The sequence below is a fragment of the Oryzias melastigma genome, linkage group LG9 (genome assembly GCF_002922805.2).
Source record: "Oryzias melastigma strain HK-1 linkage group LG9, ASM292280v2, whole genome shotgun sequence".
NCBI lineage: Eukaryota > Metazoa > Chordata > Actinopteri > Beloniformes > Adrianichthyidae > Oryzias > Oryzias melastigma.
In genome coordinates, this window is record NC_050520.1 from 30,348,212 (window position 1) to 30,363,109 (window position 14,898).

General features: G+C 38.7%; 1 protein-coding gene across 8 annotated transcripts in view; it reads right to left on the bottom strand.

Annotated features, from left to right (window-relative positions):
- wdfy3 (WD repeat and FYVE domain containing 3) overlaps positions 1-10,976 on the bottom strand; it is a 90,967-nt gene extending 79,991 nt beyond the window's left edge. For 5 of the 8 annotated variants that reach the window (XM_024275610.2, XM_024275611.2, XM_024275604.2 and 2 more), the window contains exon 1: positions 4,721-4,993. In XM_024275610.2, the coding sequence (XP_024131378.1) occupies positions 4,721-4,749 (29 nt within the window). In that variant the 5' untranslated portion in view covers positions 4,750-4,993. Of the gene's footprint in view, positions 1-4,720; positions 4,995-10,717 lie in introns of those variants that run through there. The other 3 variants (XM_024275608.2, XM_024275607.2, XM_024275605.2) reach the window with 3 other exon arrangements.
- Positions 10,977-14,898: the final 3,922 nt, after the last annotated feature.

Consider the following 14,898-nt stretch of genomic DNA (forward strand, 5'->3'; position numbering starts at 1 on the left):
AAACGTTAGCTTAAATTATGCTATATGGGTGCTTTCTAATGTCATCACTTTCTGACAAACAATGGGGGGCTACAGCGGCTCCGCCCCAAACCTTTTGTTCCATTTTTCAATGGACCTACAACCGGTGGGGGCCCCCCAAGAGGTATAGGTTGGTACTGTTAATGGGTCCATCTTAAAATGGAAACACTCAAAAAAACGGACCAGACTGGACTGCTCAATGGAAACAAGGGTAACCAGTTAACCCATGAAGCATGTTTTGTCACTGAATGAGGAAACCAGAGTTCCCCGAGAAAACTCGCACATGCGCAAGGAGAAAATGCAAACTCCACACAGAAAAAAGAACCAGCTGAGATTTGAACTAGGGTTTTCTTGTTGTGAGGCAAGAGTGCTAACTACTACACCAATAAACTTTTAAATAAATCTGTTGAATGTGATTTTCCAGAACCTTCTGCACCTTGTTCACATTGTGCTGCTTCTCTGTGTCTCATCTGCAGATTATGAGAGAGAGAGTTCTCTGCACAGAAGATCAAATCACACACCACAGCATCCTTCATTTAGACCCAGAGGAAGATCTGATAGGGATCAGTGTCGAGGGGCTGAATCTGGAAGATCTTGAAGCTCAAGAGAGTGCAGTTAAACGGGTTAGCCAAGGCCAAAGACCAAAAGGGCCAAAGTGCAGGAGCTGGTCATTTGAGGGGTATGGAACTGCAATGGAGGATAAGACATCTAGCAGTAAATGTTCTGTTGAAGCATTTTTAAAAACCTGCGTCTTAATTGAACTTTCTATTTCAATTCCTTTCTCTTATGATGTGTTACGTTGGAAACTCAGCTTAGTGAAAAGCATTAGACACAAACACTTTCAGAAAGGTTACTTGAACTGTTCTCAAAATAAAAAACCTTTACCGGTATGTTAAACAGAATGTTAGTTAATGATTTTCAACTCCATCCTGTCTTTATGGACAGAGATTTAAAAAGAAAAATGACCCAGAAAGCCTGCTGTGCTGAAGGCAATGCGGTCATAAATTTAGGTGGACCAGAAAAAAAGCTGGTCACAATGATGCAAACAGAACACTGGACCCATGCCATTTAAAGTCCACACGCTCAGTAATCTTACATTATTTCACAGTGCTTAACTCACACTGGAGGAAAAAGTTAAATTTTTAGAATTAAATTAAATACAAATTGAATCTTGAAATCATGCATTTAGGCTAAACAGAAATCTTCAATGTCACCCGTTTGATTCTGCACGGCCCATTAACAATATCCTTGAAATGGAATGGGACTGACATGTTAAAAACTGCCTAACTACCAATCAAAATACCACCTCTAAAAATTAGCAAATTTAAGCCTCACTTCCATCAAAACAGATAAAACAAGAAATTTCCTACATAGCTACAGAAAAAGGGAGAGTTCAATGTGCAAAGGAACTAGAAAATGCTTTAAAGTCCCACTCAATCATATTTTGATGTATTGTAAAACAGTTCCCAGTGGTTTTTTAGTCATGATTAAGTTGCTTTTCATCAAAATCAAAAGACCTTCGTCATTTTCTCGTTCATAGTTTCTGCAGAGCGACAGGGGTTCATTAGAAATGCAATAAAAACAGTTTTTTTAGATAAATAAAAAAGTACAAATATTACAAAGTGCTACAATGATGCAAAATCCCTAGCAGCAAAACTTTCATCCACTGAATGCAGTTTCTTTCTAGACGTGGAAGCAGGAAGCATACCAAATGATCAATCAAGTTTAAGGATTGATGGAATGATTTGAAAGCATACAAGTCTTAGTTAATTCCTATGCACTGATGATTTATACATGTCCTACTTAAAGTATAAAAACTGCAGCAAACTGTGTCTCTTGAATCGGTTGCATGAATGCAATGACAGCTCCTGTGAAACAGGAAAGCGGGCCTGCTTTCTGGCTCCACTAGTCCTTTTCAAAGCTCTCTCTTTAAGCAGACACCTCCTTCAATGAATGTCTCAGAGAGTTTGCTCCAGCTCCTGGGAGATGAAGGCAGCCAGTGCCCTGGAAAAGCCCAAAGTCTGTGTGGTTGTTCCTTTGGAGAAAGTGACGTAATCCCGAAAGTGTCTCTTGTCTGAGTTTTCAAGCTGACAGCAGTTTGATAAAAAAACAAGAAGCTTTTTCAACAGAAAGTTACTTTAGAGAAAGTTAAAGGCTGTTCACATGAACTTTACACCCAACACTGACACATTACATTCAAATGCTTTTACATTGGATCTATAGAGACAAAAAAACATGTTTAATGTTTGATTTGTGCTTTTATTTTTAGCCAACATTTTAGTTTACTTGGTCTCTTGTTGTATTTTAAAGCCAAAAAACAGCAAAATTAACAACAGTCAAAACAAACTACCAAAAAACAGTTTGTTTATATTATTTAAGTGATATTAAACATACTTTTGGGGCATTTGGGGTTTTTCCAAACTTAAAAAAGAAGATAATAACAATAATTCTAAAGAAGTACATTTGGTTTTGATTTATGGTGGAGCAGGCTCAGATTCCTGACTTTAATGAATTGAAGAGAAAAACAGAAAAGAAATGTGGCAACATTGAGATAAACACTTGTGGTATAGCCTATAAAATGGACACCAAATGGGGAAATTGTTTGCGAATGCAGTGCAGCCCACATTCTGAGGACTGCCACTCATCCCACACAAGCATGTCCCAGCTGTTGCAACAATGTTTGTAAATGTCAGTAAAATTTCTTACCAAGGAGCAATGTCACAACAAAATCTACCAAACAGAATTGTGTTTCCTTTTGGGCCACGTTTTTGATAACTACACTTAAAATAACTTACAGTATACTCCAAATGACCTTCGTCTACATAGGAGGCAGACAACTAACAAAAAATGAGATCCATTCAGGTCAAATGAGTTAAAGACTCAACTTGTTGAATAATTCAAACTGCTTTGCCATGTGTGTAAACATTTAAGGTAACAATTTATCACAATTTAAACCATATTTTGAAATGTAACACAGGCTGATATTGCAATGATAATAAATTTACAATTTGTTGTGCAGGCCTAACAATAATACATAAAAACTGATCAAATGATTACTTTTCGAGCCCAGTGTTCAGAAACACTCTGATAGTGTGTTTTCACTTGTACACTCTGAATGCTGCATTTCACAGACCCTCCACAAAGGAAGGCCTTCTGTCCAGAACATCACTGAGGATAAACATCTGTGGCCTCACCTTTGAGAAGGACAAGATACAAGTTCATAACCCAAGGTTTTCTGAATGTTTACAAATCCCCTCACTAGTTTCTCTGCAGATAGACTTCTGTGCAGTGAGCAAACTAAAAGACAGACAGCCGATCTCTAATGCTATGTTCACAATGGGGTTGGAAACATGCATTCAAGCGACCACTTCCAATGTAAATCTAAACACGTGTCTGTGTGTGTTTCTGGACTCAGCATTCAAAACTCTCAGGTTCACATATTGCTACGCAAGTTTGTAAGTCAGTTTTCAAGCTCTATGTACAAAACCTGCAGTCATTAAGCGTATATTGAAAGTTAAACCAGTTGTAGTGACGTATGGGTAGTGTCCTTTCAAACCGAAGTACCAACCGTTTGAAAATTGATCATGGAGGAGAATTTAATGACTGTGGTTTGTTCATTATATGACACCAAGTCTTTCATTTATCAGAATACAGTTGTACAAGAAAAAACCTGGAGCAAGATTTGCACTGCTTTGACATTTTACTCTTAGCCTCTTCCAACTGTGAGAACAAGAGCTTGTAACGGGTAGCAATAGTCCAGAGTGAACACCGTGTGCTAAAGGCACAACACATGACTGGTGTGTACAAAGCATTAGGTATTAACCGGTAAAAAAGGCTATGAAGATACTGTCTTAAAGAAAAAAGAGACATAAAAAAGGGTGAACAATAAAGGTGACTTTTTCAGCTAACTTCAAAATAGGTTCACTAATAGACATTCTGAAGCACTGATTCTACAAATGTATTACTTTTCTTCAAGCTTTTGACTTATTGAATCAAAAAAAAAAAAAAGACCTTAACGTTCTCCACACTGAATTCAGTGTTTCTTTAATCACCAATACTGGGGTTTATCACATCTTACTACTGTTTTTAAGTGGCAAGAAATTGTTAAAATACTGCTTTTATCATGATTTTTTTTATAAGGTTTTCTCCACAATAACATTTTAATACCTGTGATAAAGTCAAAACACTAACCAGTAATATATTAATAATTTATGTCAAACGTCTATTATGGCTGTTGCATCTTATGCAAACATCATCAATAACATAAAATCTACCTGTTGTTAAGCAACAGGCACAAAGCAGCATGAGAGAACTAAAAAAAAGGTTTTTAAGTAAGGTCACACACTTACTCAAAAATATTTAATAGTGTCTATATATGAAATATCTTCAAGAACTCAAAGCTGAACATCTGACTAAAACATTTTGCTTTTATTTGCATCACTGCAATTTATTTAATAAAAATAAATTAATAGAGTTATGAAACTTTAATCAAAATACCATTAAATTCTTGCTAAATGAACTAAAATATTTTCGTAATCTAGCAGACACTGAAAATGTTTTTCCTGCCAAGCATTACAAAAAGGAAGACTTAACACTAAGTAACCTGGAAAATGGTCTGGAAATATTTCTGCATCGGTGAACAGTAAACAAGCTCTTCGTCACCACGGAGACAAGCTCAGCACCGTTTCCCGAGCCCCCCTACCTGCTGTTCTCCCTGCGCTCCGCCAGCATTTTAGCTCATCTGCACCGTAGAAGAAAATCTGATTCTTCATGCGCGGAAAGATGCCCGTTCCCTCCTCACAAGGCTCTGTTGACACGGACAGGCAGGGACGGGGGTGTCATGCCTCCTCCCACAGCAGCAGGAAGAGTGAAACGCAGTGGCAAGGACCATCTTCCCTGGCAGGGAGAGGCTTTGTTTGCCAGCAGGATGTGTAGGGGCACGCGCACGGCCATGTGTTATCTGTGTGTTTGTGCGTGTGGTCTGCCGGGACTGGCACAACCAATCCCCCCCCTGACACTGGGTGTGGTAAGCAGGACTTCAGAGAAACAGGAGGGAAGGGAAACTGCAGAGGATGGAGCTATAATAAAGACAGGAATAAACCATTTAGAGCGCTAAGAGAGGGGAGCACACCTGAACATCGTCTCTAAACGTTCAGTCTGATTCAGGGTCAGTGAGTGCATCTTCACTAATGTTGCTCGGGATGCAGAAAAATATTAAAACAATGAGACCGTAAGAAAAATGTGATGATGCAGAATCATTTTATGGATAAATATATATATACAGTTATGGTCAGAAATGTTGGCACCCATCTCAATTCTCTCAGACAATTGCTCCAAATGCAAATGCTTTGGTGTTTGCATCCATCCATCTACTAAACCCGCTTCATGCAGTCACAGGCTGCTGGAGCCTATCCAAGTTGGGTGATGGCAGGGTACACCCTGAACAGGTCACCAGTCTCAATCATACACTAACATCTGACGCTACAAACAAACCTGGCCTGTGATGCGAGTTCAAGAACGTATTAAAGTGACTTTCTTAAACCTGCCTTTAGCCAATGGTGTTCACACTGGTCTGTCGCTACCTGATACTAGACTGTGTACTCACTGTAGAAGAAACCTTGGTGAGAAATGTTGAAGTGGTTCAAATCTTGTGAGTCTTTCCACAGCTGGAAAAGGAAAAAAAAGTCATTTTTTTTCCAAGATTGGTGTAAACGTGCCACATTTAGAGACACCAATTAACCTATGAAGTCTGTGGGAGGAAACCAGAGTCCCAGAGAAAACTTACGCATGAACATGGTGAACATGAAAACTCCACATAGAAAGGAGCAAGCCGGGCTCAAACTAGGGCCTTCTCCGAGTGAGTCTGATCATATCAGAGTATTCTGAATGGCGTGTTTACATGACACGGTTTTATTCTGATCAGGCGTTTATCCCGATTACTTGTGTCCATGTAAACGTAACTACTGTGAGGTGAGAGTGCTAACACTTCACAACCCAAAAATACAAAAGAATGTCAAATTTGACAAACATTCATAAATTACCAAATAAATTGGACAGGATCATTGATAGCGTTTTTTCAGAAATGTGGAGTACCGGTAATTGGTTTTCAAGCATGTGATGTTCCTGTAATTTGTGCTTACACACACCTGTGGCAACAGGTGTAGGTTATACAATAATCACGCTTGCAACTAACTAAAAAGGAGTAAAGGTGAACTGAACCTTTGGGTTTTATGACACACTAAACATAGAAAAAGGACAAATAAGTAGAAATTGTGGAAAAACAAAAACAATCTCAAGACTCAAAGTCCATCTCCAGAAATACAAATGTCCCTGTGTCCACTGTGTGCAATACATCAAGAGATTTACAGTCTATGGCTCTAAAATGATGCAAAAACTAAATTCATGAAAACCTAAATTGTTTGAATAGTGGATAAAAAAAAATCAAGCTGATTTGCACTGTACAACTGTGTCTGATCGCATTACTCTTCACCATATGATAGAAAAAAAATTTATTAGAGGAAGACACCACTTGACTTAACGGCATCAAACTTCAAGATGGTCTCTGGAGTACAAAACCCCAATCAAAGAAAGTTAACATAAGTTAGCATAAAACATTGACAATGCCCCAAAAGAGCAGAAGCATTCTCACTAGAGTTGGGTCTGAATTTAAATAAATGAATAAATAACGAACGTCACTTGGAAAATACCTCATTAGTTCTTCAAACCAATAATATTAGAAAAAAAAGGATGTTAACTAGATTATATTAAACAGGAAATCAAATTGGGAGATGGTAAATCAAATCAATTATTTAGCATTGCAACAAGATCAACAATGTCTCCATCTGTAAGTGATGTTTTTATATTTAAGAGCCATATTACAGCAGTGATAACAAAGGATTCTGCATTTCTATGAAGTTGTCACGGTCATGAGGTTTGCACAGACTCAGTAGGACCAGCTACTACCTCAGGAAGGCCAATGGAACAGTGGACAACAAGCCCCAATTGAAAATAAAAAAACATTAACACAAAGGTGGCAGAGAAAACATCCAGAATACTCTGGCTGAAGAGCGTGGCGAGGTGGGGGAGGTGGACACCACTAGAATACAGACAGGGTCACCAGGATGAGTGTCTGTTCTAAAACCAGAAACACACGACTGGGAAACATCACTGATGATACATCAGTACATTTTTTCTATATTGTCAAATTCAAAACATGAAAATCTCACAACTAAGCCATAAATCTTCAGGTTTCTAATTTGAACAAAAATACCACAAACTTCCTGTAGTCTGGTTATGATACTGTCATTCTAACCTCCAGATGGGATATTGTTTCATCTAAAGAAGCTCAACTGTTAATAAACTGAGTGACTAAAACCAAACAAACCAGTTATGGTATGAATGAATGGTCTGAAGCTGGCTCAGTTTTAATTTAGAAATTGGTTCAAATTAACAACAGAGCTCTGAGTCAGAAAATACATATGGACACAAATAGCTGCCGTCAGAGCAGCACGGACTTCCAGAAATCTGTGATTGATTCAAAAGAGCAAAAAAAAGGGTGTTTTTTCAGATGTGTGCTGCGTGACGCTGATAAGTGTTGGCTGCCATGACGTGTGAGCAGAGGACCCAGGAGGGTTAGTTAGTACTGATCCTCTGCTGGTTTAAGAGCCCTGCTGCTTCATGTCAACACATCCAACCTGGAAAAACACTGCCATTGGGGGGGCCTTTAACAGGTGCACAACTACACACAAACAACTGCACTCACAGCTGCAGATATACAACTGCACATGTATAAATACTAGGGGTGTGTATTGGCAAGAGTCTAGCAAAACCATACGTATCTCGATACATGTCTCACTATACGATATGTATCGCAATATAACACTTTTATCATAACACTTCTTTTTACTATTTTTTTTCCAAGAGCATGACTTAGAAAAAACTTTTCTTGATCTAGTCAATTAGTCGTTACTTTATACTACAGTATATAGAGTCCTGTGTAGTAAAGTTGATAATTATAATGGCATTCTGCTAGCTTTTTGGACTATTTTGGCATTTATTCATGTTTTTAGGCTAATTTGGAGTTTAGCTAATATTTCTGCTGCATGCTAACTCCTTGCGGTAATTTAGTATTTTTTCCGTTTTTTAAGTTCACAATGACACCCTGAAAAGATGCAAGGTGAGGCATGAGGTTGTTGATGGTGCTTTAAGCGTCAACATTTCAAAAAAGTTTCAAAATACTTCTAAAACTAAAAGAAGATGAGTAGGACTTTTACGGTAGAGTCAGAGAGATGTTAGTCCAGAATGAAAGGTGAAATGATTATGAGGTTAGACCGGTGTGTGTGTGTGATTCTACATACACACCAGGCATGTGATACGCATCTAAGAACACACTAAACAGACTTTCTTGAACACACATTTAGCACGATAAACACTTGAGTGTTTTGAAAAGAACAGTACCCATACGTCACTACCAGATCAGAGCATCTGATTGGTCAAAGTTCAATTGGTTTAACTTTCAAAATGTGTTCAATGGCTACACGTTTTGTACATAGAGCCAAAAAAACGGTTGTAAAAACTTACAATCCTTGAAAAATGGTGAACATAGAAGTCCAAAACGAACACATACGTCAATGTCAATGGAGACCATGGTGCTATGTTGGCTATAGCCTGTCTGTTACATTTATCTTGCTGTTTTTTATTAAACCGTTGTGCATTTTACATTCTTCCTTGGTCCAATTTGAACCTGCTGTGTCTATGAGATATGCAACACAATCAGTATATGTCAAATAATATATCATATATTTATAACTCTGACTTTAAAAAGAAGTTTGCACCTCACCAGCCCAAAACCTCACCACACATCACTGCACCACAGCACCACTTCAGATCAAGATCACCGAACCGGTAAACTAGATCACAGCAGTTGGACTTTTGAACAACTGTGAGACACTTCAAGTTTATCCCTAATAAGCTCATGTCCTCACGACAATGTCATGTAAACACACATCCGATCAGGTTACGCCGATGAAACTTATGTTCAGGATAAAATGTGTGGTGAAAAATATGATTTTCATCCTAGATAAAGTTGTAAATACCTTCACAATAAGACACAACTGTCCTGGAACCTTGAACTGATTCAGCAGCTTCTCTATGATCCAATCAATCAGAAGCATCTACTGGAACCAAGAAAATAGCCTTTGGCTCCAAGCCTCCAGTCCAAAGATTTAAAGTCTCACTCCAATCTTTTTGATTTATCGTGAAAGCTTTCCCTGTGGTTGTTTAATTATGATTATGCCGGTTTTAGGCAAAACCAAAAAACAGGACTTTTTTCTAGGACAGTAGGAGTTGTGAGCAAGACCGCTGGTGTGGAAGTAAGCCTCCACTGATAACCCATGATCCCCTTCCTCCATCTAGCTTACAGTCCTTTACAACCCCACACCAACATTAGCATAGCAACAAAAAATGCTGAGCAGCTTCTGAGCTATCCAGCCATACAGTTTAGAGCCAGATGCCAATTTAGATGAGGAAAATAAAAGATGCTAATGCATCTACCGTACTTGCTTCCAAGTGGATGCATCAGAATGGAGAGGAGCAAGGAGACTTTAGCCCACTCATTTCGGTTGCTGCATCACAGATGAAAGCTTTTCCAAACATCGATTTTTTTCCATCTTTCTTTATTCAAATTACAATGATTTATTCAAATAATTATGCTTTGAATAAAAAATGCTTTGAAACGCTTTAGTTGATTTATATTTGTCCTCCATCATGAGAAAAATGCCACAATTATGTGTTAAAAACATCCCTTTCACTGAAGTGGGTCTTTAAAAACTGAAGGTGCTTAAAATTTGGAAAAGCTGAGAAAATTATTAAGATAAGACGGGAGTGAGTCTATTTATTTTCCTCAAGTCATTACATTGTTGTTATGTGATCAGCTGGTGCTGCAGGGGCCTCCAGCTGCAGTTCTGGAGAGGAGGTGGCTGTGGATGAGGAGGATGAAGAAGTGTTGTGACAGAAACTCGGGTGTTAGGTTTGTGCTTGTGTTCTTACTGTCATTTTAGAATCGTGTACATTAAATCTGTTGTCACTGTAGATGTTTCTTTCCCTGGATGGGCCCTTCACGGAGTGGACAGTGTTTGTTCTCACCTGAGCCCCCAGGGGACACGCCTAGCCAGGTGAGCAGGTGCGCGAGCCCCACGGCGAACAATGCAGGGTCCCACGCGCAGGACACTGGACGGTACTGACCATTTTAATTGGCCACAACACGACTCTGCCCCTCAAAAGAAGACCGCACGAGACACGTCAGATCGGCGCCGAGACATCTGATGGGGGGTGGGGGGGGCTCCTGTAGGGGGCCACAGCCCCCCCACCCCCACCGAGGCAGCGTTTCTGACCCAAATGTTGCCAGCTACCTTAGCTACCAGCTGATCGCTATAGCATCTGACCGACAACTGTCAAGCTACATGTCCACAAATGAACGGCCCAGAAGAAACTATAACATTAAATATTTAGTTTTTCATTTAACACCAAGTCCGCATTTTTGGCCGCTCTCTGGACACCCGAGCTGTCATTTAAATACCCAATTTACCGCCTCCACGGGTACAAACTCACCGAGATGCACACTCCTGTCGGGCTAACTGGCAGCTAGCAAGCCAAGCTAACTAGCCCCTTCCAAAGAGCAGCCTCTGTTGGATCTACTCACCGCAGAACAGCGTTCACGCAGAGGGACCGCGCTGGGAATGTCGGTAATAACCTGCAATGAGTCGACTCTGCTGGCCCACTCCGTGTATATCCATATGTCTGAGACGATGCGTTAATCCAGAGGAGTTCTCCGCTGCTTCACCTTCCTTCTGCCGGTAGCCATTTTTCCCTCAATGTCCAAATAAACGGAGCAGCCAGTCAGTCAGGTCCCACAGCCGAGCTCCTTCCTCGCAGCATCCGAGGAGGAGGCGTTCACGGCACAACACTGACACCTGCTGGCCGAACGTGAAAACACAGGCCTGGTGAGCATATGAGCATTTAAAATCCACAACAGTGATGAAACAGGGGGGTTATTTTGGAAAGTAGGTCATATTTGTTGTGAGGGCCAACTATTTGGTTGAACATGTTTAATAAAAATTAAATAAAAATTAAATATTTCATGATATTTTATTTTATTTTATTTTATTTTATTAAGGTATCATTTTAAGTTTTCCTCATATAACAAAAAACACAATTAAACACTTTTTTTAAAACCAAGATACAGTAAATTTTACATTGAAGACCAGAAATAAAAAGGAAAAGTCTGTCTGGAAAATTGTGTGTCTGGATTTATATGAAATGTTTCGTATTAATCACTATTAAATGTTTACTGTGAAAGTCTAAATTGAAACCATGTGAACAGGAAAATAGCATAAATATTAATATTGTTAGCCACTGTGGTTTAGATAACAAATAAAAAGAATAATAAATAAATCTATAATCGCATATTGTTGCCAAAGGTTTACAACAACTTATGACATAATTTAGCCAACTGCAATCAAAAAATTGTACACACAGTTCTTATAAAGTGCTGAGTGCCACATATTACTGATTTAGACAGGAGCCTGCAGGCTGGTAGAATCCTGAATCTGTGTTGCATTTGGGCCACTGGATAAATTTTGGACATGCTGGTTTTAGGTGTGTAGTTGTTGTCACATTATTTTAAAAATACTACACAATTTCCTTTAACAACATGGCAGCAGACAGGGGATATTTTAGGAAGCTACATTTAAAGATCCACTGTGAAAAAAAAGTGTTTTTGAACATGCTCTTGTGGCATTTTTCTGATGATGGAGGACATTTATAAGAAAATGAAGTTCAAAAATACAATTCTGAATATTTCTGAGTAAATCATTGGCTGACAAAAATAAAAAAAAATCCGATTTGAGAAAATGCACCGGGCTAGCCATGAGCTCTTCTCCGGTCCATTCTGATACATAAGTTTGTAGACAAATAGATTAATGTATGTCTTTCGTTTTCCTCATCTGAACTGGCTTTTGGCTCAAAACTATTACACTGGTAATGTTCAGATGCTGTTGTGAGAGGCAGTAAGCTAGGGAGAGAGCGTGTAAACAGAGAGCTTTCTGTAACAGGCAGAAAAACGGAGGCGGGGTCACCCAGCAACACTGGTCCCACCCACAACTCAGAGATTAATTTCTCTGAGGGCCTAAAACTGATCCCTGAGGGACTCCTATGAAAAGAGTAAAGAGGAGGAGGAAACCAACACAAAAGGTTTGCTCACACAAATATGACTTACCCCACTCCAACGTCAGTCATTTTACTCCTACCCACCGCACCAATTAAGAAATTAAAATAACAATTCTTAAAGTCTTCGAACCCCCAGAGTTTGTAGCTAAAAATAGCTAATTAAAAACTTTTAAGAGAGCTGACTTAGTTCTGCGCAAATCTTTGACCCCAGACTGGAAGTGTTCTTCTAAAAAGACAGTCAGTTGGATTTATTTAGACTGTTCTTTTCAAAAACCTTAGAAATAAATGGAAGTTAAGAAATTGGCCTAAAATTTGAAAAAAAAAAGTATAGGATTCAATGTAATTTAAGAAGAAACTGTAGCGTGTTTAAACACAAAGGAACAATGAGCTCAGAATGTGGATGATGATGAAAAACAGCTGGACCTATTGAGAGACAAACCTCCCCTGAAATAAAGAAGGGATGAGATCACATGAGCTCAAATGGTTAAATCAATAATCCCTAACTTATTTCAGGCCACAGACCGGTTTAATGTCAAGCAACATTTTTACTGACCGGAGGCTGAAGTTAGCATCTGATTTTTTTCTTCCTTCCATTTTACCTTAACTTTTAAGAGTAAAGTTGATCTTGATTCTCTGTAAAATAAATTCACTTGCCTTAAACTTTATTTGTAATCTACATTTTGTGTAGGAACCACTAAAGTGTGAAACAGATTTTCACTTCACCCATAACTGTCAGTATAGAAGCTAAAAAGTCAGACACCAACTTCAGCTTTGTCTGATTAAAAAAAAAATGTTGCTAAAACTGGTATTTCCTAAAAATAAATGTGAATCCACCGTTTGAACTTCATTGGCAGCATCCTCGTTTGACAGTCAGATGCTGAATATTGAGCATTATTATTATGTTGTGTAGGAACATTGGCCACAATAAATCCGTTTTTGGACTGTTTTTTGTTTGTTAAATGCAAATTTCTTTAGTTTTGAAGTGGAAGGCTTTTCTTTTGTTTCCTCACTTGATCTTTTCTGAATAAAGAAAATTTCCGAGTATGTTTGTATTTTGTTAACTTGAGAGTCTCAATTTAGCAGTCGGCACAACCTCTGTAAGAAAGTAGTGGGTAGATATTAACACATGACCGAGCAACTTGAAATATGTCAGACTATAATGTTAGACTATAATTAAGTTTTTCAAAATAAAACTTCTTCCAGGATCAGATTAGCAATATATATATATATTTTAATTTGTTACTCCATGGTTGAGTACATAGACTGTAAAAACAATGGACAAATCGAGCACTGAGGTCCCTCATTGGAAATGCATTACTTCCTCTCCTCGCGAAAGTAGGCCGCCGCTTTCACCGTCAATTCCTGAAATGGATACCGCCATTTGCAAACAATCTTCAGCGATTGGTCTGAGTCATAGCTGAGTCATCGAATCTTTTATATGTTATATATATATATATATATATATATGTTATTTTATATACAGTCTATGGTTGAGTACCAGTCTGTTCTCTTGGGGTTGGGGACTACTACTTTAAATAATAGTCAATCTCCTGAAAAGTAATTGTGTCAAACATGTCAAAAAAAGGCAAACTGGAACTGAAGGATTATAACCAGGAGACAACATCTGAGCTCTGACATTGGTGACTTACCCTATTACAGTTTTTCTCAGTCGCTTTGGTGTGTTTCTCAGATCAGGATTGAAATTCTCATAACTATTAGTTCAACCTCCACTACACTTAGTCATTTGTGCACATCATAGTAGAGATTTCTCCTCTCTCTGAACAAACTGCAAATGATTTTGGACATGAAATAGTCGATCTCAGTAAAACTAATAGTCTTACTTTCATTGCTTGAGTCATTACACACAAAATTGTTGAACTAGTTATCAATGTCAAATATTAGCCATCTGTCAAGCAAATTCTGTACCTTCCTTTATCATTTTGTCCTGGAAATGTCTCCTAAATTGAACAATTGATCTCAGGTGAATTTCAGCTGTCACTCATGAGGAGGTGTTTGCAACTATATGACTGGTATCCACATGAGCAAATGTCCCTGCCAGCAGCCATGGATGCAGCATGTGACGACATCACAGCAGAGTCCTCCAGAGGATGGATTCGCCACTCCAGGAGATACTTTCCTCGCTGTATTGCGAGGGATAACATCTGTTGTGATGTAGATGAAAATATGTGTCCAGACAGACAGGAACGTCTGGATGTACCAGAATGATTTACTGTACTGTTACATGTGCTGTATATTGTTCACAGCTCTACCAAAAGGGTGATTTTATGTTTAACATCTACAGTGCAAAGGAAAACACTGAAATTATAAACTGTCATAGTGAAAACATGACAAAGCTATTTTACTATCTTGTTCATAAAGATGGTCTCAAGACTTTTCATTTTGATGGCACTGACAGTTTCATTGACATGAATACTTGCTTTTGAGTAATGGATAATCAATTCTGAGCATGTGACCTGTTGGGCTGCACGGTGGAGCAGTGGTTAGCGCTCTTGCCACACAGCAAGATAGCCCTGGTTCAAATCCCAGCTGGGACCTTTCCGTGTGGAGTTTGCATTTTCATCCCACCATCCAAAAACATGCTTCATAGGTTGATCGGTGGCTCTAAATCGCCCCCAGGTGTGAATGTGAGAGTGT